This window comes from Pleuronectes platessa, chromosome 20 (genome assembly GCF_947347685.1).
Source record: "Pleuronectes platessa chromosome 20, fPlePla1.1, whole genome shotgun sequence".
In the NCBI taxonomy this organism is placed as follows: Eukaryota; Metazoa; Chordata; class Actinopteri; order Pleuronectiformes; family Pleuronectidae; genus Pleuronectes; species Pleuronectes platessa.
This window is the reverse complement of record NC_070645.1, coordinates 9,390,028-9,415,127: the sequence shown is the minus strand read 5'-3', so window position 1 is coordinate 9,415,127 and position 25,100 is coordinate 9,390,028. Positions and strand designations below refer to the sequence as shown.

Sequence of the window (25,100 nt, the reverse complement as noted above, 5' to 3'; positions counted from 1 at the left end):
CTTACACAGAACTATAATGGTCATCGCTCGTGTGAACTCGGCTCGCAGCGGCCATGTTTTCACATCATCTCATCCCTGCCCTCACTCGGGCATGAAATTACTCGTGAGTCACTGCTAACGAGTGTCTGCTTTCTCATCCCTCTGCAACGATGAGGGTCGCCGCCACCCTGAGAGGCAGTTGGCTCATTTAATCCGCCCGTCAGGCAATATCAAACAGATGTCAGCATCAAAGAGGAACCAATCTATAAATCACAGCTTGTGTGTTGGATCGGAGGCTCCTTTTTCCAAGGAGGACACAAGAAAAGAGGGTCCGAGCCAAGAACCACCCATCTTACAAGAAGCAGCTTCCCTCAGGGCTTGTCCATCCACCACTCGTCACAAAAGAGTCTTTCTTCCCTCTCCCAGTCCCCACCATTGTCCTACCCTGCTCCCATAGCCTCCTCTTCAAGAGTACCTGAGATCTCGCATGCACGTATCCTCCGTCTGCCCAGGGTATTAATGTCTCCATAAGACGCCAAAGAGAAGGCCTCCCATGTTTGTAAAAGAAGAGATGAAGAGACAAGAGGAGAAGGGGACTGGAGAAAAAAAACATCAACATTGAATTACCAAGTGTTTCCTGTGCACAACCTGATCCTTGTCATTAGGAGGGAGACAGGTGTGTTTGTGTGTTTGTTTGCATGTATGTGTGTGTGTGGGTGTGTGTGCAGATAAATGAAAGTGCTGAAATCCCATCGGCGTGGCGCAGATCCCGTGTCGTCTGCCAGGAGACTGACTGCAGCTCGTCTGCCGCCATCCTGGGCCGGGAGTGTGTGACATGTGTGCACAGACACGCACTTTGTCTCATAGGCTTTGTCGACTAGACATCTACCTATAAAGGCCACGTTTGAGTTCTTCCCTTTTGTTTTCCCTTCACAAAGCACAACTAAATCTTATCACTGCAGCACTTATTCGTGCAAGTTCTCGGTATTTCACCCTCAAACAAGTGTTTTGGATGATCAGGAAAAGAAAGCAAACATCGTCCTGGTTTCCATAACTTGAAGAAACTGTTTATCTTTCTATGTGCTTGTGTTTGTGTGTGGGAAAACCAGCTTGTGTGCAAATCCATTCTCTGGTGCATGAGTGTTTACGTCTTGGTTAACCTACCAATCCTGCACAACCACATGGGCTGAGCAGTTACACATGTTTGAAGGAGTCTATGATGAGTACGGAGAAGAAGAAGGGATTAAGTGAGCACAGCTACAGAAGACGACTCATCTTTAAAGACTATGCGCTTGCTGGCCGGTAACCAAGACGCATCTATATTTTGTTAGTAGCTCATATTTATTTTCTCTAAAGTGATATAATCTCTGCCGACTGGTGCCCGGTGATGTACTCTGTCATTATCAACACCCCTGACACAGCTGAAATAAGTCAGAAATGGGACGTATCCAGTCCCATTGGATGTGGTAATGTGCACAAAGCTGCCATGTTGCGTTTCCCCTTTCTGGTGATGAGCAAGACCAGAGTACATCCCCCGGGTGCAAGAGTGTTGGAGAGAAGCTTTGGAGCACTCGCTGTCCAAGCTAACAGCCGAAAACACATCCTTACGTACTGTGTACTTACACTCATAGTGCAGGAATGCTGACAGGTACACTGACAGCAAACATGAGGCCCAGTGTCAGCAGTGTTAACCTGAATGTCCTGCAGGTACCTACAGGGATACAGTAAAGAAACCTAAATATTTCAGCCTACATTTAATGAAACCATATTCACACAATTTCACAGCAGATAAATGGCTTTAACCTCTTTATTGATAGTTTCCACTGTAACAGTAGAACTGATCACTCAAACACAATTAGAAGGTGGTCCAGGACGCATATGGCCACATTCTTCTTGTGTGAATGCCAATCCGTCCTGGGCCACATATGTAGGACTGGCTCCTCTGCTTGCGTCCCCTGCCAGTCTCACCATAAATCAACAACATAGCTTGATGTTTGCCAACAGTAATTACATACGTGTTCATCTGCATATGGAGTGGGGACGTGAGATCCGATTTAAGAGGTCACAGGAGGCATAGCCCGGATTTATTTGAATGTAAAGTGTGAACAGACTAAATTAACGCTGTCCACTTGTGTTCAGACTCACGTGATGTCTCTTTTCATTTACAGAACCTACCATAACGTTTTATTTTAATCAAACAAAACACTGGTTTGCGAGGTTATTGTTGTCGCGAGGAAGAGACGGTGTGCGCACATCGTCCTTTGTTCTCTTCGTGGTCTGGTATTAGTCTGTGTTGATGTGTGAAGTATCTGGGGAATTCTTGAGGTTCCGCTCATCATTTTAATCAGTTTGATCGGTCACTGGGTTTAAATGAACAGCTTGTAGATTGCATCTGATCGCTACAGTTTGTGCTGTCTGCACCTGAAATTAAACTCGAATGAAGGCGGGCGGGAGAGGGGCCCAGGAAAGAGAGTTTAGTGGACGTCTAGAGAAACACTTCCACGCAGCAGCTGTAGCTACAGGGGGAGAAAGTCAGCAAAGCTACGCGTTGAAAAGGCGTCCACAATAGCTGAAAACGTACTGTTGGACTCAGTAAGTGTGTGTAACCCAACTCTTCCACCAGTGTGTTTTTCTGAATAAGGTTTGAGAGAAACCCACCTGCTACACACACACAGTGTTCTTGGACTTCACAGGAAGTGAATGTGATTGCAGAAGCATGACCTAACGCCAGCCGGTGTTTGTTTTAGGTCTCCCAGGTGACCAGAAACTAGAGGAAGGAAACTGAGCCTTCATCACCAGGGACTGTCATCTAGGAACATGTTACTCTTCATATGTGTTTGTGCATCTGTGTGTGTGTGTGTGTGTGTGTGTGTGTGTGTGTGTGTGTGTGTGTGTGTGTGTGTGTGTGTGTGTGTGTGTGTGTGTGTGTGTGTGTGTGTGTGTGTGTGTGTGTGTGTGTGTGTTTTGTATATGAATAACACACACATATGGGTGGGTAGCACTGTGACCATCAAGAGCAGATGTTTTGGACCACCTGGTGTAGCTGTTCGCAGAGCGCGCTGCACACACACCCTCACACATATCACACACACCAAAAACGCTCAGACAGACAGATTTATTATCCGTCTTCCCTCTGTAAAACATTTCGGGACCAACCTGGTGTAACACAAAATTAACTTGATGTTTATTAACATAAGTCCCACATTTCCACCTTGTGTCACCAGGTGTTGAAGGAGAGCGGCCCCCCGCACATGAAAAGCTTCCTGACTCGTGTCTCTGTGGGGGAGTTCTCTGCCAATGGTGAAGGAAATAGCAAGAAGCTGTCCAAAAAGCGCGCCGCTCTGACCATTCTGCAGGACCTGAAGAAGCTGCCCTTCATCCCCGCCGTGGAGAAACCCAAGACACACTACAAGAAACGCACCAAAACCATCCTCAAGGTACAATGGCTGGGCAGGGGAAGGCAAGCGTGTGGGTGGAAAGGCCGTCTCTGATTTTATTCTGTGAAATCAAATGGTCAAGAGGAACATGATTGACACTCTCAAGGCATCTGTCGAGATGCAGTCGACTTAGAGGTGTTGCTTCTGACCAATCATCATACTCTTTAGGACAACATAATCATACTATGTCAGTGGCGCTGAAGTAAACAGTTGAATCATAAATATTTCCTTGAATCTATGAAGTGCTTTGTATTTTGAAAGGAACACATCCCTTATATCAGATCAGCACACTTCCGACCAGGCGATAATTGAATTTGACATTTGAAATCAATCACCATGTGTCTCCTCTTTCTTTGCCAGACGGGACCAGACTATGGCCAGGGCATGAACCCCATCAGTCGTCTCGCCCAGATTCAACAGGCCAAGAAGGAGAAGGAGCCCGAGTACCTGCTGCTCTCAGAGAGGGGGATGCCCCGACGCCGGGAGTTCATCATGCAGGTCAGTGATTCATATCTTATATAATCCTGTCACAGTATATGCTCTTGTAAGAAACCAGGTTTCGGGTTTTAGACAATATATGCCCATGAAGCACAGGAGCTAAATGATAATATGCTTTAATTTACCTTCATAGATTAATGATATGATCAGAGTATGAGTAGGAATATATTTAAGATGATGCTTTATCACCATGTTGGGAGAACAAGCCAATGGCGAGAGCAAGAATAGACCCTCTCCGTCTGACCAAAGGAAGCCGGCAGCATTATATAACCTATTTCCACAAGAGCACAGGTTTCTTAGTTTCCTCCCGGGACCATGCTCTGGTCTGCTATTTTTGTCATGTGTGCTCTCCCAGCTCTGATACCATTGTGTATGTAGAAGATCATTTATAGTTAAATTAGAAATCCTACTCTTTACAATGTTATGATATCTGACCCTCCCCATTTCTCCTCTACCTCTTCCTCTCTCCGCCCCTCTGTTTCTCATCCAACCAATTCCCCCCTGAAATGTTCCTTTAAATATTCACCATTTTTATTACATGCAGTTAAACCTCAAATAGATTCATATCCATCTTAACAGCCCTGTTGTCCCTCAGTGGTGCAGCCAACTCTTTTATACTCGTAGATTTAGATTTCAAGCTGTTGCTGCATGTAAAGAAAGCACACACATGGTGTTCCGTACCTCAGAATTACACATTAGACTGTGGTGGTGTAGTAGGGAGCCAGTGTTCATTAACGGAATAAGATTTCATGGTCTCGCTGCAGCAGTGACCTTTAGCACATAACAAAGTTACAGATGATTTGCTGTTTATCACTAATCCAGTAAACAGAACAGGGACTTTGTATGTGGAAGGAACCTTAAGAGATGCTACATACCCGTTTCAGAGTTCCACGAATTACTGTATTTGAGGTCACGGATAAGAAAAGCCAAATCTTTATGTAACAAGAGCACAGTTTATTGCAAACCTGTCAATTAGTTCATGGCTGGGTTTGTAATCTCATCGTTAAATTAGATTTGCCTGATTCTTACTAACATCACTTGTATCCATTTTATCTGTATTACTTCTACATGGTCGAAACATAAATTCATCTATTCCCTTCTGCTATCCTTTCTGCCAGTCTTTCTCAGGTCATTAACGCTATTCATTTAGTTATAAAAAGATCAAGGCATTATTCTGCATTGACAAACAAAAAGCATTTATTCAGTTTCGCGTTTTCATTCAGTTTTCGTCATGCTGTAATGAGTTGCTCACCATTAGACATGACTCATCCAGTCAAGAACAATTTGTAAAGGCTTTTAAGAATAGTAAATATGTCATTTTTATATGGTCTTACTGTGATTCATGTAAGTGCTTTGTAGCTATAACAGGAATCATAGAGACCAGATTATAGTCTACATCATAGACTGTATAAAAAGATGGAACGACTTGACTGTTCCCCAAAAGTGAAGGCAAACCGATATGTTAGTGGATGGGACATGGAAGACACTAAAAAGTCAAAGTTTTGATGCAAGTGAAAGTTGTAGTTCTTATCACATGGATATTAGAGCATTTTGCTGGTGAGTTTGATTTTAATTGGTTACTTGATGCCAAAAATGGGTTTGAAATGTCATGATTGACAGTTGAGGCTGTTTGACAATTGGTTAAGGGAATGAAAAGATGGGATCTCGCTAACCTGGCTCCAGCTCCCGATCTCTACGGTACAGACTATGGCTCCAGATTAGGTCTTTGGGGCAAACCGGTAGCTGTCGTTTATGTGATATTTTGGCTTAATTTATCATTACTTGGAGAAACGTTGTCCATCTATTTATACAGTCTAATGTCTACATTTGTGAGTGTTGATAACAGCTCCATCCCACACGTTTGTCTCTTTAGGTAGAAAGACAAATATAAGATGTTAAGCATGTTAGATCATTGTTGTTGGTACAGTGTGTGTATTTAAATCAAGTCAATGTCTGTTTCTGTTTCTTAGCTTTGTTGCTCTTCAAACAACCAGCAAAGCCCAGTCCATGTTAATTTATGCACATTTTAACGGCTGTGTCTCCGTCTGTGTCCGTCTCTCTCAGTCAAACTCTCACTCTTTGTTTCTCCTTCCGTAAATCTTTTCTTTCACATGAGGAACAGAGCCTCTCTTAGCATCGGGGAGTAATTCAGCCTCTAACCTATTCTCCATGCCTCTTTGAAACACACATTAAGCCCTGTGAGTGTGTGCGTTCTTTTGTGCCATCCGCTCACTCTTCTAAAATTTCCACATTGTTTCCCTCGGCAGGCAGCAGGGCTCAAATGAGTCTCTGTTTTCACATCTTTTGTCAAAAAAGAGGCTCCACTTTGTATCCGTAGCCTTTGTGGGGCTGATCATCCTGTAACATTTGATAAAAGAGTAATTGTGTTTATTTAAGTTATTTGGTAATTTATTGAGGCCGTCCTGCTCAGTGTAAGTCGTGGCCTACTTGATGCATGCAGACCAGCTCTCAGTGAGCATGTCAGACCACTTTGAATAAGTGCACCGAGGCCTGGCTCTTCACAGGCCTTGGCTCCCCCAATGGTATTTGTACAGTGTAATTGTCTGTTTGCATAACATAACGACGTCTGATATTCTCTTGGAAATATCTGTTTACATTCTGTGAAGACAGATTCAATGTTTTGGGATCACTGGAAAACAAACACTTCACTGGGAGCCTTCGTGTGCGATGCAAATTGCACGGCCGACTCGAGGCAGAGAGCAAAGTGCTGTCGACCGAAAGTGTGAAACTAAAGCAGAGTCACGGAAAAACTGTGCGATCTAGTGTCAACCGGGCAAGTGTGTCTCATGCACTTACAAGTGTGTTTTCCTCCCATGTCTGTTCTCGCATCCGTGCACATGCAGGTGAAGGTGAATAACGAGGTTGCCACGGGAACAGGGCCGAACAAGAAAGTGGCCAAGCGGAACGCGGCCGAGGCGATGCTGCTGCAGCTGGGGTACAAGGCCTCCACAGTCCCTCAGAGCCCCACCGAGGTACGACATCCACTTTGCACTGACTCACATCTTCTGGAGCAACTTGGTATCCGTACCACTCCATTTGGTTGTGTAATTATTCATTTGTCGTACTGCATGATTACTGTCAGCACATAGTTTACATTGAGGTGGAAGGCTTCTAATAATTTAAGCTATTTTTCAATCAATCCGTTACCTTGTAGAATGTCATTGCTCCATTATGGTGTCTTCAATTTGCTAGTGGTGTTTCACAACATTATAAAACAGCAAAGCCTCACATCAAAGAAACTGGAATCAGTGAATTATTGTTGTGGCTTAATAATGATTAATTAAGTGATTCATGGTTTTGAAAGTTGTTACTGTTTAATTTTATGCCCATTCATTACTTGATTAATAATCAAATTACCCGATTCTAGACGTAACCCTAACTTCATTTTTGAATTAGAGCATAAAGAATCTTTTCATTTACAGAAAATGTATTATATCAGTGTTTAACCATGGAAGTTGCAATTACATGGTGTCTACTTTTAACTATTTTAACAGTCAATTCATTGTTAAAGAATCGATTTATTTAAATCTGAGCATACACTAACTGGCTGTTGTGCATTGTTTAAATAATTACACATATTACATAATTTTGGACAACAGGCATTGTTTCTTTTTCCACATACCACTCACACATTCACTTGAAGGATAGGACAAAAGTGTGCTCAATGATTAATTGATCGCTTTCACATTGTTGTGTTATTGACCTGCACACAAGGAGATGCACTCAATTTGCAAGGAGATGCACCCACACATGTTTCCTGAAACTGTAACGTGAGGCGGGGAACAAACATGATGTTACCAACATATTTCAAGGGCGTCTGTGGGCAGCTGTCTGTTACTGTCGCTCTTTCACTCTCGGTCCTGCTGTGCAATAATGCTTAGGCACTGCACCCTTGTCTTGTAATGTTAGAGAAAACCTGCTTGCACACACACAACTCACACGCACACACTCCTACTCTGAAATGTCATGTAGTACGTTTTGTAATTGGTATTCCGGACATGTTAGCCGCAGGGCTCCAGGGATGGTGATGCTGGTCGGTGAGTGCCTATGCAGCTGAATGCTGAAGGATTACATAAAAAGAAATTCTATGCACCATCATTATTTTGTCTATACACTATATCTCTACAGCCTCGTGCAGAATTCATGAAATACTGATACCACGGCGATCCTTGGACATATCACGAATCCCAGCGCTGCTGACCTCTCTTATGTAACCTGCTCAGCTCCTCTGAACCGAGCGTGTTTTTCAAGCAGCCATTGATCACCATCATCTTTATTCACCCCATTGGTTTTTAAGCTCCAGGGAGCATATTTAGATAGAGATGATGTTACACAACTAGGTCTCTTCAGCTATCCCCCGACAGCTCATTAGCTAGATATGTGCCGCTGCATATATCTTATTCAGACAGCCATACCATACAGCCAAAGGATGACACATTGCTCTTATCAGAATGACTGTGAGGTTGAGTTCTATTCTCCATAGAAACCACAACACAGTTTGCATTTAATGTTTCATTTTCATATTAAACAGTCTGAATATTCAGTTTGGCCTGTTGTGTATTTACCCCTGAAAACCTCTTAAGCTTCAGCTCATCACGTGTTTGTCAATGCTGAACCCTGTGACAACTGTCGACAAGGACATTTTTGAAAGTTATTAAATTCCTGTCCACTTCTTTGCATGGTTTAATTTTTTAGCCCCATAAACCACCATGATTTCATGACTAAGGTTTCAGATTAATGAGAGTGTGCTTTACTGGAAATAAGCAGAGAGACATTTCTGGTTACACTTAGCTCAAAATATTTAGACACAATGGAGTGAGTGGCTGATACATGGCTGTGCATTGACGTGAAAAAAGCTGAAAACATCTCTGTAAGAATTATTTTGACGCCCTAATTCTCTTTAGATCCTTAGACAACCCCAAGCTCTGTGGGATAATTAAACAATATCCTGTTTTGTGGGATAGGCTGTCTATCTCTCTCTCTCTCTCACTCTCCATCCTTCCCTGCCTCCCCTTTTGTTGCCAACTGTGTTGCACTACATTCCCACCATGGGACTGTGGGTGATCTGTAGAGTGAGAAGAGACGTGCATGTGTGGGAGAGAGACGGAGAAGGGGGGGCGTTATTTGTTTACAATCATAACATCTCCCTAGCTGTCACACACATCAGAGATTTTCATTTTCACACACGTGTTTATGGCTGCTTGTGTTTACGCATACCGCAGCAGGAGGAACGCACTGAATAAGAGCCTTTTTATAGTTGCTAAACGTTGACAACCCCTTTAATTAAGTAGCTGGCCTAGACGGACACTAGGCTCCTTAAGCGTCCCCTCCTGTGAGCGCTCGTCTCTTTGTGGCCCAAACAGTAGGAAGGAACTTGTCAGACATGCGTGAAGAAGCTGTCTGTTCAAGAATCTACATCTCTCTTTACCTCCCCTTTCTCTCCTTCTCTCTGCATCACTACAGATGGACAACAAAGGCTGGAACGGACAAAAGGCGTCCTTTACCGAAGCGACAAGTAACAGTGAGTATCCGCACGTCTCCCTGTGTCTCTCTCCCACTTCCTTCTCCTCCTCCTCTCCGGCTGTCTATCGGTCCCTCCATCCTGCAGGTGGTTTTAGCTGTCGAGATGGCCCGGCGTTTAATCTCTGTGACTGGTCAATGGGCCTCTGACTGTCAGCTTAATCGGCCGTGCGTCCTCGTGGGGAGCCTGCGAATTCAGGCTCATTCATACAGGCTTACAGAGCCGGCACACTGGGGCCCTCCGGGGAGTCCCCCCACTGCCTTCCTGTGCAAAATACGTAGCCTTTCACTCAGGATTAACACACAAGCACGCAGGAGTCCAGATGCACACGCACACACACACACACGCACATTCCCTTAATCCTACGCACACAGAGACACAAAGCACATCATGAGGCAGGATATGTGATGATATGATATAAGGCTTTATAGGAAGCAAGATATATCTCACTTAGCTGTGTCTAGCACATGCCAGCTGCAGGCAACATAAGATAAAGAGCCCCTTAAAAGTGCTGGAACTTTGAATTAACCCAATTGTCATTGAAAACACTGCTGCACAGTTGATGCACGTTAGCCCATAAAGCAGTATTGTTGTACAACATGCTATGTATAGAAGCATACTTTTGTGTATCTGTATATGACCTCCCTTTAGTCTCAGCTAGTGACTATGGTTCATTACAATTGATGCAAGGATGCAGTTATTGGCACATGATGCCTCAAGGATAGAGGCAATTTTGTATTCAAGCTAAATGTATATTATAATATATGTAAGTTTGTTTGTGCAATTTAGGTGAAACTCTGATGATCCAGTCCCTCCGGTGGTTTTTAGTCAGGCTTAGTTACAGTGTTGGCCACCTTGTCTAAAACTGAAATCATCAAGTTATGCCAATAATTCAACACTATGACAGAGTATTAGGGAAATATTGAAGAAAAAAACATTACGGGTCATTTAACAGGAAATTAGTCGTATTATGAGACTACAAAGTCATAATGTTACGTCATAGTTCTCCTGAATCCAGAATGTTTCTTGAGAAACCATTAAAATACTTGAATATTACACAAATATATCCAATGATAACAAACATTTCCTCTCAAAGAGGCAACTTTGTCCAAGTCTATGTAATTCTTTCTAAGTGCTGATACTGATGATAATTTTTGGGCTGATGAGCCAAAAGCTTTAATGTATCGTTGTTAGTGAAACCTTATATCTAACAAAATGCACTACATACCTTGTTTAATGCTGGTGACAGACTTTCTCCCCTCTATCTAGACAGGTAGCTGAAAATGTTGCCTTTCTTGTGACTTTCCTAGATTTGTGACAATTTTTCTTGTAATATTCTGACTTTAATCTCTATTTTTATTAAGTGGCCCTAGTACTCAATCACACTGGTTGTGAGGGTATATTTCATCATCTACACAATCAGGCCCCTGTACAGATGGGAGTAAACTGAGTGCTGCCTGGTACTGGGTCCCACATCCTTTGCAAAAAGGTTACCAACATTGTCTTTCTTTTTTTTTAACAATCTTTTTCTCATGCACATGTGTGTAAACCATGTCTGCGTACACACAGAGCCCAGACTTTATGTATAGGATTAAGTCTCGTACAAGGCTTAATTCTTGTTTAATCTCCTGCTGCACTGAAACATGTCATGTCACAGTGCTGTGACAAAGGCCTAATGTAAGATTCTGCTCCACTGCAAAAAGCCAAGATAAACCCTGATGATTGTCTCCGTCCATCTGTCTCTGTCAAAACTGGAATCAGATATGAAGCAAACGCAGAGACACATAAAAGACCGTCTCCTCCTCAGTGATTCTCTCATTTGGAAAAAATCCTCTACTTATGGAAAATTTATACCGTAGACAAAATAGCTTCACGGCAGGATTTATGTATGATTCTACATGGGAATGCGATGGCCTTAAGGGCGTTTCATTTATAGAGTGCGAAGGACTGCTCTCTAAAAAGTGCATGGATGCAATTTTCTAGGAAGCAGCTGGTCTCCATCAGCTGTGTCTGTTGTCGAGTTGGCTGTCTTGTCTGTAATCAAAATAAAAACAATGAAAGGGTCCTCCGCTCGCAGAAAAGTAAAAATGCTATTCCAAGACTTCACTTTCTATTTTCAGTTGTTTTCCTGTTCTCCAGTGTCTGGCACCGCTGTCATTTTTCCACATGGTGTGAGAGCTGAGTAAGTTAATATTTATTAAAGGTAGAATAAGCAAAGTATTCCTCGTCCTGGGTTTGCTTATCAGATTTACGTGCGTCGTATTACCTGAGCTTGATTTGCTGTGATGTCCCGGTCTGATAAAAACGACTGCGAGCAGTTTCACTCCAAATGGCAGCGGAGTAAATGCCAGCAGCTGGAGAAAGAGCCGTTTAAAGGGACAAATGAATGGGCTGTGAGATGTGGAGCAGCAGAGTGGAAAACAAACAGATAGCCTTATTAGATTTGAATGTGCTGTCGTCACTTGGGTCTAATGGAGGCTTTTTGGCAGCGCTGCCAGCTCAGGGGTATCCAGCTTTCGGCCCGGAGAGGAGAATTGATGTGATGTTTCAGCTTTTCCTATGTTAGAAAGAACAAAGCCGACGGGTGAGACCAATCACTCGCACTTCTCGTGTTTGCTCATTGCTGGTCCACGCTCCATATACAGAATCCAGATGACAATGGAGCCCCTGCCACAATTTACACAGCAATCATATCTGTGATTTAGTCCAATTTTGAGAAAGATACATCACCTTAATTGTGTTTAGGGACAAAACATTGCTCTGTTGGGGAAACTTATTTTTGTGGTTGTGGTCTCTATGGTAGCCCACGCTCCAGGCCTTGCCCAATACCTCCACAGAAGAGCCCCCTGGGAAACCACGTCTTCCTTCTTTGGTGATTATTCCTGTTGCTGGCCTGGAGTGTGTCTTTGGTCCTGTGCCATTCCGACTCATAGTTTATCTCACACTCAGCATGAGGCTTTACTGTCTGCTAATTAGCTCTTTAAAGTTGCCCAAACCACAGAACACTCACACGACGCTAATGTCTGAATAATGTTTATTGCATAAACACCATTTACAACTCACTCAAGCAGATGCAGCTGGTCTCGGTTTTCTATGTGTGTGTCTGTGATTGCTGAATAGAAGATATTTCTGGTGTGTCTGTTGTTTTGATTGACTTTGTTGTTCATTAAATGGAAGAAGGAATAACTCAATCAGCTTGCAGAATTGCAGAGTATTCAATAAAAAATATGTCCTGGAATGAGAACGATTGTAAAAAAAATTAATATGTGAGAACCAGTGCTGAATCGTAGCTTGTGCTGACGTGAATTTATAGAGGAAAAACACACACACACACACACACACACACACACACACACACACACACACACACACCGGCACTCTCACACAAGCAATAGAGAATAGGTTGTCTTGAGCTATTTCTGTGGGATCAAAGTTTCGGGACCAAGGTCATTTATCTTGATATTTACACATCAAATTCTTACTTTCGTAGCCAAGTCCTCTCCTTGTATTAAGAAGCACTGGGCTGCAGTGTTTACCTGCGTATCCTCATTTTATTTGTATCATGCAGGCGGATTCAAACGTGTAGGCACGCGTGGCGTAATTCACATCCTGCTGTTGGTTTTGCACTATTCCGCTGATTGACAGTCGGTGGCAGTTGCGTGCCAACAAAGAGGTCTGCTGGCAAATTAACTTGCAGTGAATCCAGCGGGGGATCCTCGACGCTTCTAACACGCGACAGACTCAAAAAAGAAAAAAGAAAACGAATATCTCCCTGTGAAAAAGTGGCGACACACAGATAGAAGACAAAGACGAAGATGTCAAGAGAGCCTGTGTTGATAAGAGTCGGTGTCGGGGCTCTGTAAACATGATCCCTGCCACGGAATTGATATGTCACTTCCTGCCTCTGTCCGCTGCATCCGGTTGCACCACCTGTCGCCTGACTAATGAGGATTTGTTGCTGTTGTGATCGAGTGTGCAGAGAACCGCCCGCTGCGTTGTGCATGCTTAATATGCAAAGTCCTATTGGTCTTGTCTGAAACAGCTTCTATGTTATTACGAGAGAGAAAATTCATTTAACAGGATTTTAGTTCTTCCGAAAGATACAAACTATGGGTTTTAGTGGGAAATGCAGCATGGGACTGCAACAAAATCCAAATTTTGCTACAAGAAATCTTCACAGGCCCTTTAAAATCTTAGAAGTCCTTATTTATGTCATGACACCAGTGGTTAATGGTGGGTACTGCAGGTCTGCTTCAATAATACAGGTGTCAGAGCTCTGCTCAGCCACTAAGTGCAACATAGATGCTCATACAGTAGAAGAGCCACTTGTTGTATCCTTGTGGTGTGAATGCCAGCTGCTTTACAAATTGCTGTCCACATTGCTCTCATGCATCGCAGCATATGTGTAGTGTTGCAACAGATCACCCAAAAATGAAAATTCACTTAGTTTCTACTCAGAACTATGCCGATGGAGGAGTGAGTGAAGCGTTGAGTCGACAAAACACTTTTGGAGTTTCCGGGATTAAACCGCATTGCAGCCAAATCCAATACCAAATTAGGCTAAAAACAAGGTGAAAATGACGCAGTTTCAAGTCAAACACTTCACCCACCCTTCCATCTACATAGTGGTGAGGAGATGATGAGTGTATTTTCATTTGTGGGTGAACTATTGCAGCATTCTGTAAGACAAACTTGGAGAAATTAGGTAAATGTGTCACAGCCTGTCCTTTAAAGGCTCTGTACTTCTGTTCATCTTCCACACGGAACACACGCACCTCAGGCATCCACAAGCACTCATCGTGCTTTCGTAAGTGTGTGTGCGTGGGTCTGTCAGTGTCCTTTGCCCTGGTAAGCTGTGGGATGCAGCGCTACAACAAACACGGTGGCTTAGAGACAGGAAGGGAGAGCAAAAAAGAAGTAAGAAGAGAGTGATTTTTCTTTCTTCTATTCCCATGGGTATTGCAGCAGGGCTTTTCTCTCGAGTTGCCACATTTCATTTCCTGCTGTGCATATATTTGTGTGTGTGCGTGTGTCCGTCCGTTTTGTGCATGTGTGAACTATGTGAAGGTCTTGCTCCACCGTGGTGATTTATAGCGGCGGGCTTCAGCCCTATCTGTTTTCGATCAGTCTCATGCTTGACTCTGGCTTCCCTCCAGCGCTCCCCTGGCCCACTGGACGCCGAGCCTGGGTGGGACCCCTCCAAAACTGCCTGGAACCAGCACCACAAACACACGCTCCTTCGCCTTCTCCCCCCACTGCTCTCTCTCTCTCTCTCTCTCTCCTTTCCCCCAACTTGCTTCCCACTTCATGTACACAATTTCACAACGGCTGTCCAACATCCTCATGCACAAACACACTTCGTCACTCTTACTTATTAACTCTCACTACGTCTCCTCCTTTTGTCTCACTCTTGCTCATTCTTGCTCTCACGCTCTTGTTTGCCATCTGACACCAGCTTTGAGCGCTCAATCACATGCAAACATCCTCACATGCACGCCCTCGCACACTTAAGCAGACAATCACACACACTCACATGGATTACATTCACTGCCCCCCCTCTCTTCAGTTCCCCTTTGTCCACTGCTGACGTCATGTTGGCTAACACCTTACATGTTTTATGACGCTACATCTCAGAATGCAAAGGCCTGCAAGTTTTACTTGTGTAAATTTAAATTAAAGTTGTCATCATGATTGGGAGTGGGGGGGGGGGGATAGATCCTAGAAGTTGTGTCATTGTTGGCATGGGGCAGTTTGTTGTAGTATGAGTAATAAGTCCTGGGTTTCATTGCTGTTTCCTTCAGCTTTTCTATTTCTCTGGAAAGGAAGGCCAACTTCATTGTTCATAATGGGAAATACTGTCTGCAGGTTCCCAGAAACCCTAGACTAGCGTGTGTGTCTGTGTGTGTGAGAGAGAGATGGTAATGTTAACTCAAACAGGAAGTGTCCTGTCAGTCATGTGCTCACTCCAGCGCTTTCTCCCAGCTGTTGGTCTGTACGCACACACAAACAAGCCTGCAGACGTACGCACAGACACATACACAGCTGCTCTTCCTGTCTCTGGTGACCTTGGCTGGACTTCGGAGGCTCCGCATGGGCTTCACATCCCCACCTCATCTTCCATCTGAACTGGCTCCCAGCTCATCCCACTTTTTTTTTATCCTCCTTTACTCTCCCTTCACATTTCGTCTTCTCCTTTCACATCTCATTTTCTTTCCTCTTACTTCTACTGCAGCCGAATAGTGACGAAACGCGTCGGTGTTTCCCCCCCTTTTCCACCTGTCACGACCATTTCAGGACAGTGATGTCAGAGTGCAGGAAGCCAACATTTAGATTTATCCAAGTGGTCTGGATTGCAAACATGGGCCTGGATCGCTGTTGTGCTTAGCTGGCTAAAACCACAGCATGTCTGGATGGAGCTGCATCCTGTTGAAGAAAAGCCGCTCAGACAACAAAGGTTCCTCCGCATCCTGGATCAAAATCGCTCAGGATGTTTCCTCGAGCCACTGAAATATTCCCTGAAGAACCCTGATCTGAGAGCGAACCTGCCTCTGAGTTCTAACATGTCTGTTGTTGAAGAGACGTTAGAAGTGAAGCAGGACGCCAGTTAGCAGCAGATGCCTTCTCCGTCAGTGATGAAGTCAAATCCAATCTGATATTGTTAGATTCTCCATTTGTGTCTGTGTCTTCGTGTGTTATCGTGAGAAAGGAAGAGGCTTTGTGTGTTTTCCAGCAGACGCTTTGAAAGTGCTCGGAAATGCCAAACCACATGAAAATAAATCCATGAATGTCAGGTACGGGTGAGTCGGATCCTGGTCTGGTCCAAAGTTTGTTCTGAAGGTCATGACGACCTCTAGAAGAAAGTGTCAAGGGGTAGAGAGCAGCAGAGGAATGTGTGTATTTCGATCATGTTGACCCTTAATAACGACAGGAATAATAAACCATTTTTCTTTCCCTTCTCCCTCTTTCTCCTTCTCTGTCCCTTTAATGCTCTTAATAAACACCATTCATGGTCAATCTATGCCCTCTGCTCCTCCACCTTCTCATCTCTGTTAGTTAATCCATAGATTAATTTGTTCCTGTTCTCCTCTCCTCCCACCCCTCTTCCTTGACCCCTCCAGCACAGAAAGGTCTGCTCCACCTCAGCCCCGATGTCTACCAGGAGATGGAGGCCAGCAGGAAGCAGGGGGGCAGCGCCTCGGGCCCTGGCAGCAACAATGGCAACTCCGTCAACTACATACCATCCAAAGACATGGGGCCCTGCTCTGCCCCGCTGCCCCCAGGACACCCTCCGTACTACAGCGGCTCACCCTCTTCACCAAGCCCGACTGCTACCATGGCCAGGGAGCTGCTCCTTAATGGCCAGTCACCCACTGCTGACGCCTCCCTGCCCCTAAAAGGGAAGAACCCGGCTCTGGCCTGTGGCGTCTCGGTGCAGCCTGCACAGCAGTTGGACTACCTGGCTCGCATCCAGGGCTTCCAGGTAAGATGCAACAAGGTGGAAATGCTGCCACTAGGGTTTCTTTTGGTAATGGTAACATTTCTCTTAGAAAGCTAATATCTGAGATTCGGAAGACAGTAGCAATGCTTCCCCAAAGTCCAGGATAGACAAACCTATTTCTGTCAGACAACTCACGTTTGATCATGTAATATATTTATTACAACAGATTTAGTGTTTGGCGTCTAGGCTCCAACTTAATCACTCCCCCATATGATTACACAGTAATGATGGGAGTGATGAGCAAATACTTGTAACCCCCGTTGGAGCCTACAGGTGGATGCTGGGCCTACAGGTGGATGCTGGGGTGGTGGAGGGACTGAAGCAACAGGTAGCAATACTGCAGCAGCAGTGCGAGCAAGAGGGGTTGATGGGAAATGTCTCTCTGGTTAAATAGACCACCTGATAAGGTGGGTGTGTATTAAGATGGTTGTGGAGATTGAGGTATGTCACATGATGTATGTCACATGATGTATGACACCTGATTGGCGCAGCGCCGCTCGAGTTGCCTGCCAGAACTAGCTCGCAGGCGTCGCCATATTTCAAAGAAAGAATAAAGGTGAAATAGTAGGGTTTGCTTGAGCTGTCCAAAAACATCACATTTCAGACTTATTAACATCAAAACCCCAAGAAATCTCTCAGAAAGCCTAATTCACTCCAATCGCTGTTCGTGAACTCTTTAAAGCTGCAATCGTGTAGTGCGAACTAGGCTGTAGTCTGTAACCTGCATTTACTGGGATCTGTGAAGTGATAGACATGATGGTCAAAAATGCAGAACGTGAGGCTTAAGCACGAGAAAACACATATGTTCTTTGTTTCTTCTGGATGCCCCTAAATTCCCCATCACAGAGGACTCCATGCTGATAGGCACACAATTGTTTCCAGTTTCGCATTTCCCCCCCCCCTTGTGGAATGAAGGCTTGCATTTCATTTCTAACTGGCATCAATTAGGTCATAAAAGTCATAATTCAAAGTTGGTCAAAGCTGCGAACACCCTGTGGTAAAGTCATGCAGTGTGCACACATGCTAAAGTGACGGCACACAGATGTTCGCGTGACCATACAAGAAATATTTTCCCTCTACCCACACACACACCCACCCATAAACACACACCCACCCACCCATACACATACGCACACAAATGCACGCATGCATACACAACCCCTTGGCTTATCCCTCCCTATACATATGAATGCGGTCTTGGTCAACATGTGGGGTTGAACCGAGGAAACTAAAGAGATAGAGGCTCTCTGGATCCAAACACGTGCACGTAGCATGTTGTGCACAATCTTCACCTCTAATCACCTGCAATTGCTGCATTTATGTTTGTAGATAATGACACCACTGCTCGGAAAAGCCTTTCTGAGAAGAAGAGAGCAATGAGAGTGATACCTCTACAGGACAAGTGGCCTCGTGTGAAGAGTATAGAACCTAGTACCGCTCAATAACACAATTTGTTTTCTGTTTCACCCTGTAGACATTATTGGCAGGCTGCTGATTTAAACCAGGAACTAAACCTCACAGGTGCTTCTGTCATTACAGGACTGGACACAAACACACACAGCTCACTCTAAGCACTCTATGTGTGTCTTTGTGTCCAATAGATAGACAACCCATGTTCTGTTTTAATCTGCACCGCCCGATCTGTGGCGCATACCACGCCACTGATATCAGCGCCCGTTCACCAAAGCTGCAGATGCTTTTTATCAGTTTGAGCGAAAACATTTTATCTTAACCTGCTGAGGGTTCTTTTGAAAGGCCTTTGTTATTGCTCTGAGCCTTCCTGTGTGTGGGTAACCTGAGAGAGCTCTGCTGCCAGGCCAAGCCCAAACACACACACACACACACACACACACACACACACACACACACACACACACACACACACACACACACACACACACATATACACACACACACACACACACACACACACAGCAGGTTCTGTTTAGTAGAAATGGAAGAGTTGGTCAAAGCCTTTGTGAAGTTTAAGTCCTCGTCGTTCTCTTGTAAGCTACACAAACCATAAGTTATTTCCCATATGTATACACATTTTTTTTCTGCACCCATACATGCATTTCTGTGAATAAATACACACTTAACTATCAGTGTCGTCACATACTTCCGTCTGTTTGTGTTTCTTAAGTGAGGAATTCAGGCTGTAATTGAGACATGCAGACAATATGTGTTTCATTGAGGGGATGTTTCAAATCATCTTGGTTTGTAATGAGAACCTCTGATTGTCTTCGCGGCCATGTCAAGCAGACCTCTTAAGGCTTATGTATTCTTATGTGTTTTTGTGGGATAAACCGCCACAGACATTCAAATGTTTTCGCCAAAGCCTGCACTTGTCGGCTTTTCCACCGGACACACAATGTGCCGCTTCGTGTCGGGCCAGCTCTCACTTTACCACACTCGACAACAAACAAGGGCTCAGATCCCCCATAAGATTTTTTTTTTCAGTAATTTGATAATAATCTCCTGGTCTGATTAGTAACTTTGTTTTTGTAACGTAATTATGTTATCCAAGTGAGCGGATTACAATGACTGCCCAACATTGGATTAAAGCAACTAAGCAAACACAGAGGACATTCTCATAGTGTCTGTTTCAGCCATCCAGCTCGGCAGACAAAGGGCCGGACCTACCTGCTAAGCCCTTCTTTTGAGTTGATTGGAAAATGGCCTCTGGTGGAAGCTCTGACTGGATAAGCAACAGTGTGTTGTACTCACGCCAGCTTGGAGCAAGGATGCTGGCACTTACTTGTGTGTGTGTGTGTGTGTGTGTGTGTGTGTGTGTGTGTGTGTGTGTGTGTGTGTGTGTGTGTGTGTGTGTGTGTGTGTGTGTGTGTGTGTGTGTGTGTGTGTGTGTGTGTGTGTGTGTGTGTGTGTGTGTGTGTGTGTGTATTTCCTATTAATTTGGCTGGCGTGTTGTTGGCACGGTGGGTATGTGTGCTAGAAGTAGGGCAGAAACAAAGAAGCAGGAGGTAATAGACAACACATGGGCCAAGGATGAAGTTCTGAGTAGCAGCCACATAACAGATTCTGCTTCTTTCTCTATGTCCGTGTATCTCTCTTTGCGTTCTGGTTTATTATTAATATATAATATACATAATATAATCTTTCTGCTGCTCCATCTTAATTGCGTCCTCTGTTCCTAATGACCAACTCTTATTTTTCTTTGTACTGTTTGTGTAGTTTGTTGAAGGCTTTGACCTCAGCATTGCAGTCACCAGCTGCCCATTTACTCTGCCATCACATTACTTAATAGTCATGACAGACTGCTGCTACTTCAGATTATTACCTTTTACCCATTTCCCCAAAGTGAGCAGGAGATTTTATATCAAAGATCAATGATTGATCGAAATCTAATGATTTTTTTTTTTTTATCTTCACCTTCAAATGAAACCATAGTACACACCTGGACAAATGCGCTAATGATTTACTCTCAAGCTTGTCACACTTGATTACATCCACTTTATTTCCAATGGGCTTCGTGGTTTTGGGGAAAACTGGAGCTTTACAATCATCACAGCTCTTTGTGTCTGTCCATGTGGGCCGGCAGAGTTGGAGTGATTTAGTGGTTGAGCGAATTAATGAAGAAGACAGGAGTGAAGTGGACAGAGCGAGAAAGGAAGTGTGGAGGAAATACGTGTGCGTGTGAGGGATCACATGCTGCTCTTGTTTGTGGGCAAACACAGAGTGATTCTTCAGGCATAATGGCAAGTTACATGATCCCCAGTTAGTTACATGAGTAGCCAGTGGACAGGCATGTGTCTAACATGGAAAAGTTATTGTCGTACTCCTGAGGATGAAAGGATTTTTTTGTTTTCACAGAAACCTTTAGTTCCACTGTGTGCATCTCGTATCAGATTTATGTTTCGGATGTTAGGATCTATTGTGTTTACATCAGTATATCATTCGAACCATCATGATTTGATCAACGTCAACAGGCAGCAGTTAGTCTGGATGTTTTCCTGAAATTTCTTTTGAGGCCCTGTATTGGAGAAGGCAAATGTCCGAGATGGCTGCTCCCGACATTATCTGGAGTTCATATCTGAAAATGGCTTTGGTTGGATATTGCTAAATGCTAAATCACTTTACCATTTGCTTAAAATGCTAAGCTAATGTTAAAGTAGAACAATTGGAGAAGAATCATGAAGTCAACAAACCGACTGGGTAAAAGTATCATATATAAAAACCTTGCTTATATAAGCTAACATTAGCGCCCATAAGATACTGGTCACATTAGACCAAATTTGACCTTGTAACGCTGTAGCCGCAAAATCCATGTGTATTAAATTGACTCTCTCTTAACCTTTTCATTTATAGGAGGAGGTGTATTTTTCTTAGAATCACGTTCACTTTGAAATGTTAAGTTTCGAAAAAGGTCTTGCTCCCAAGTTATAATGATTTGATTTTGCTTGTTCTGGACAATGATTAGATTAGCTTCGTTTTGCCCAAGCTCCATAAAAATTTGCCAGAGAACCTTCCAGCAAGCGGCTCATTATTTTTGTTGTGCATAATATAATACTGTAAGCCATATTCCTAGGCAACTGGCCGGTACAGTAAATGTCGCACCTTTCCTGCAAGAATTGGAAACTATAACCCCTCCTGAGGTTGGGCTCTGGTTGTGCAAATGGAAAATATGACGGAGCCTCTTTGTGTATTGTTGCAGAGATTTTCCTCGTCCTGTAGAGTTCTGATCAGCAGCATAAAACAGAACCTGATAGTTTCGTTTGTTTGACTAAACGTATGGGTTGGCGCTGTTACAATCACAGAGGTCAGATCTGAGATCTTAATGACGCAGGTTTTTGCCACCTGTTAGAAACTGTTAATATCCTCTTGCATGCATGGCAATCCTAGATCGCACACTGTACGATAACATAACATTCCAGGTTGTGTCTGGAATAGCTGAGCGGTATCTGCTGCATCTGTCAGTTCTGTCCACCTGCTAAATCCAAAAGCAATAACACAGCGGAGATAGCAATCGGCTGAGTTATGTTATCTAGCCATGATGGGCTGAAGTTGGGAGATGGATTTTTAGAGGGGAGGGACGGCCGTATTCATGGCTGCGCTGGAATCAGTACTTCTATGTTGGAAATCCCATGTTAATGAAAACACTATCCTTGGAGGGTGGCTGGTGTTGATATCCCTTCAGTGCAGTTCCCAGGATTTCTCACACTTGCACGTTGTTTGCTCTTCCCTCTCGCCGCTTCCCTCTTTGGCTTGCTAGAACGACCACTTCAAATGTTTCCGACTACTCCTCGTAGCCTGCCTGGTAGTTCCTACCCTCTGTCTTTTTTCCCCCCACCCTCTCTCCTCCCTTCCTGATCGCCGTTGCTGACTCTCATCTCTCTGTATCAACATCAAACGCTCGATCTGGTACAAACGTTCAAAGGCTCCCCTAACAGTTTGTTTCCAACCTCCTTGTCATCGTCTCATTCCTGGACTCTGTGTTTACTCTGGGATTTGCGTTAGAAACTACGTTTTGGGATGGCTAATCCCACCACGTTTGATTTCTGCGGCAGGGTGATGGCTTCCAGCTGTGCTCTGCGGCATATTTGTGTGAAGAGCGATCTTCGAAAACAAGTTTTGTCGGTGGTATAAATCAGACCGTTGATTCTAAGCTGGCTCGGCGCACAGTCTCTCTGCTAACACGGTGGCCTTCTGCGTTCATGTCGGTGCGCACGCCTGTGTCTGTGTGTGTTTGGCAAAACTGAGTGATGACGTTTTTACACAATCAAGCCCATTTGCAGACCTTTAAATCAAATATCCTCAAGTGACAGCACAGCACATTGCAAAATTTGAATATGCAGCGCAATCTTTCTTTCACGTGCTTTTGTTCTTTGTATTTTGATAGTATAGATCATATTTCATGTAATTCTCATCACTAGGCAGCGATGCATGGGTAGATGGAGGGTGTGTTGAGCTGGCACTTTCTTCGGAATCCAAACTCTCCTCTTCATTATCTGCACACACCAATTACTGTTCTCAGAAGTACCCTGGCCGGGCGTCCACAAACAGTTTAATCTACTTCTGTACTGAGCGAGCTCTTTCACAAGTTGCAAACAGAGTCCCAAATATTTTGATGACAATTTAATGATGGATAATAGCATAGTAAAAAATCCCCTTTGGGCCGTGTTCTTTGCCCAAACCTCTCTGGATAAAACAAAGTGGTCAGAAACAATGCATAGTTATGATAATAATGTCTCGAATGTTGTTTCTCTCCTAGTAAATCAAAACCTTGCACCAGGAATCTTTTTTCTAGTACTGCAAAATCAAGTGCCACTTTCCATTGGCGTACCGTCAGGATAAGTGTTTGACTAGTTAAAGCAAAGAAACAATGAAAACAATGTAATCAATACATCTCCTAACATCTCAGACCAATACGGATCTGATACTGCTTGTTTGAATTCATCATAAATTACAGAACGCTATTGTTTTTGGACGCTAGTTGACTACCAGCCTTTTTCAGTTCTCATCGTCATTGACGTGATCATGTACCTTTGACGAAAGCTGGGACTTGTCAAGCAGAAGGGGGAGCAGTTTGATGGACATTTACACATTCAAATCATGGCTACTCCTGGACTTCCTTTAGCCAGCTGACAAACAAGTGTGCTTGTCAGTAGTGCCCTTTTGATTCAAATACTTTAGTTGTTACCTAGAGGTCACGTTTTCATTGATGTTTGTCTGATTGCCTGCAGGATTATGCAAAGTTTACTCAAGTGTTTCCATGAAACTTGGTGGAGGCGTGGTCTATGAGCAAAGGAAGAACCCCTCTGTGGAGGGATGTGCTCTCTGAGCGCCCTTCTACTCACTTTTTGGTATATAATTTTAACAACTGACCTTGTTTTAGTATAATCTTAGTTGTTTGCCTAAAGCCACCAGTGAAACACCAACCGTCTGACTGTCAGCAGTGTACGCTGATAGATTGCACAAAGATTTACCGTGTTTCTTTTTTTCTGGTATTTCCTGAGAAAATCCCATTCGTGAATGCAAGTTCTCAATCACCAACTGGCTTCAATAAAACTCTATACTCACTTTGTCTCATTGTCTCAAGACCTCTGTCTGTGATTGTGGCAAAGTGCACTCTAAAGTTTTTGGAGTAGCAGCTTTGTTTTCCCTCAACCATTAGTAGAAGTGAAAGGTATATTAACAGTGCGCTTTAAACACTCTTGACCCCTGAGGTTCCAGCTGAAGTGACTCGATGTGGACCTCTAATTGCTTCTCACCAACAATGACAGCGGGTCAGCTTCGGCTGAAAATGGCTTGTTTATTTTGGTAAAGTCAAAGTTATTTCCATGCTCTTTGACTCACTCTCCTGCACTCGACTATCTCATTGTCCTTCAATACTAAGTATTGTTTTTTGGGGAACACGGTCCTAATAATAGAGTCGTACAATTATATCCTTTGTGTATATGTGCATGTACCTTGCGCCCTCTCGTGAACATCTAGATCTGTATTTGTGGGTATTTGCGGTGCATATTTGTGCCCTTCACATAAAATTCAAGCATGGCTGCATGAGCGCTATGACTGTGATTTCTTTTTAGTTTGTGCATGTTCGTGTTTGTTCGAATAACGAGCAGCATTTGAAGAGGAGCCATCCAACTTTAGAAGCCAGATGTCAGAGGTCGTTCCACGTTAGTGCCGCCGATCAATCGCAGGCCTTGCATAACTCTCCTGCCTCTTTGTCTCTAAAGGAAGTGGATTAGAGGCTGTTATTGGAGGTGGGACCTGGGATGATTAGTTAGGCCTGTTTAGGATGCATGCACTCACAGATGAATACAAACATGCACTCAAAACAGACTGGCTTAATGGGATAATAGACAGTTTTGTTTTCAAGATGCTTGTTGTTTTACTTTCCACAAAATCATTGCCAATGAGATGATGCTGTAATGTTCTTTGACGCCAGAAGATCGAGCTACTTTTTTTCCTGTCGATGGGTTACAGTCACTGGTAAATGAAAGTAAGCAGGTACTTTGTCTGTTTTATCAATTAAGTACCAAGAAAGAAAAACTTCTAGGTGATTTTATGGTGACCTCCCAACCGTGTTTTAATCAGATTTTGGCTGGTGATAAGAGGATACCAAGATTTATCTCGTCCAGTATCATTTTGTGTCAATAAGCATTACAGGTACAAATTATTAATG

At 43.7% G+C, this 25,100-nt stretch overlaps 1 protein-coding gene across 1 annotated transcript in view; it reads left to right on the top strand.

Moving 5' to 3' along the window:
- Nucleotides 1–25,100, top strand: part of stau2 (staufen double-stranded RNA binding protein 2) — a 78,104-nt gene that overhangs the window by 26,081 nt on the left and 26,923 nt on the right. The window contains exons 8-12 of the mRNA XM_053412042.1: nt 3,204–3,416; nt 3,777–3,914; nt 6,779–6,907; nt 9,399–9,456; nt 16,575–16,936. Of these exons, the coding sequence (XP_053268017.1) occupies nt 3,204–3,416; nt 3,777–3,914; nt 6,779–6,907; nt 9,399–9,456; nt 16,575–16,936 (900 nt within the window). The remainder of the gene's footprint in view (nt 1–3,203; nt 3,417–3,776; nt 3,915–6,778; nt 6,908–9,398; nt 9,457–16,574; nt 16,937–25,100) is intronic.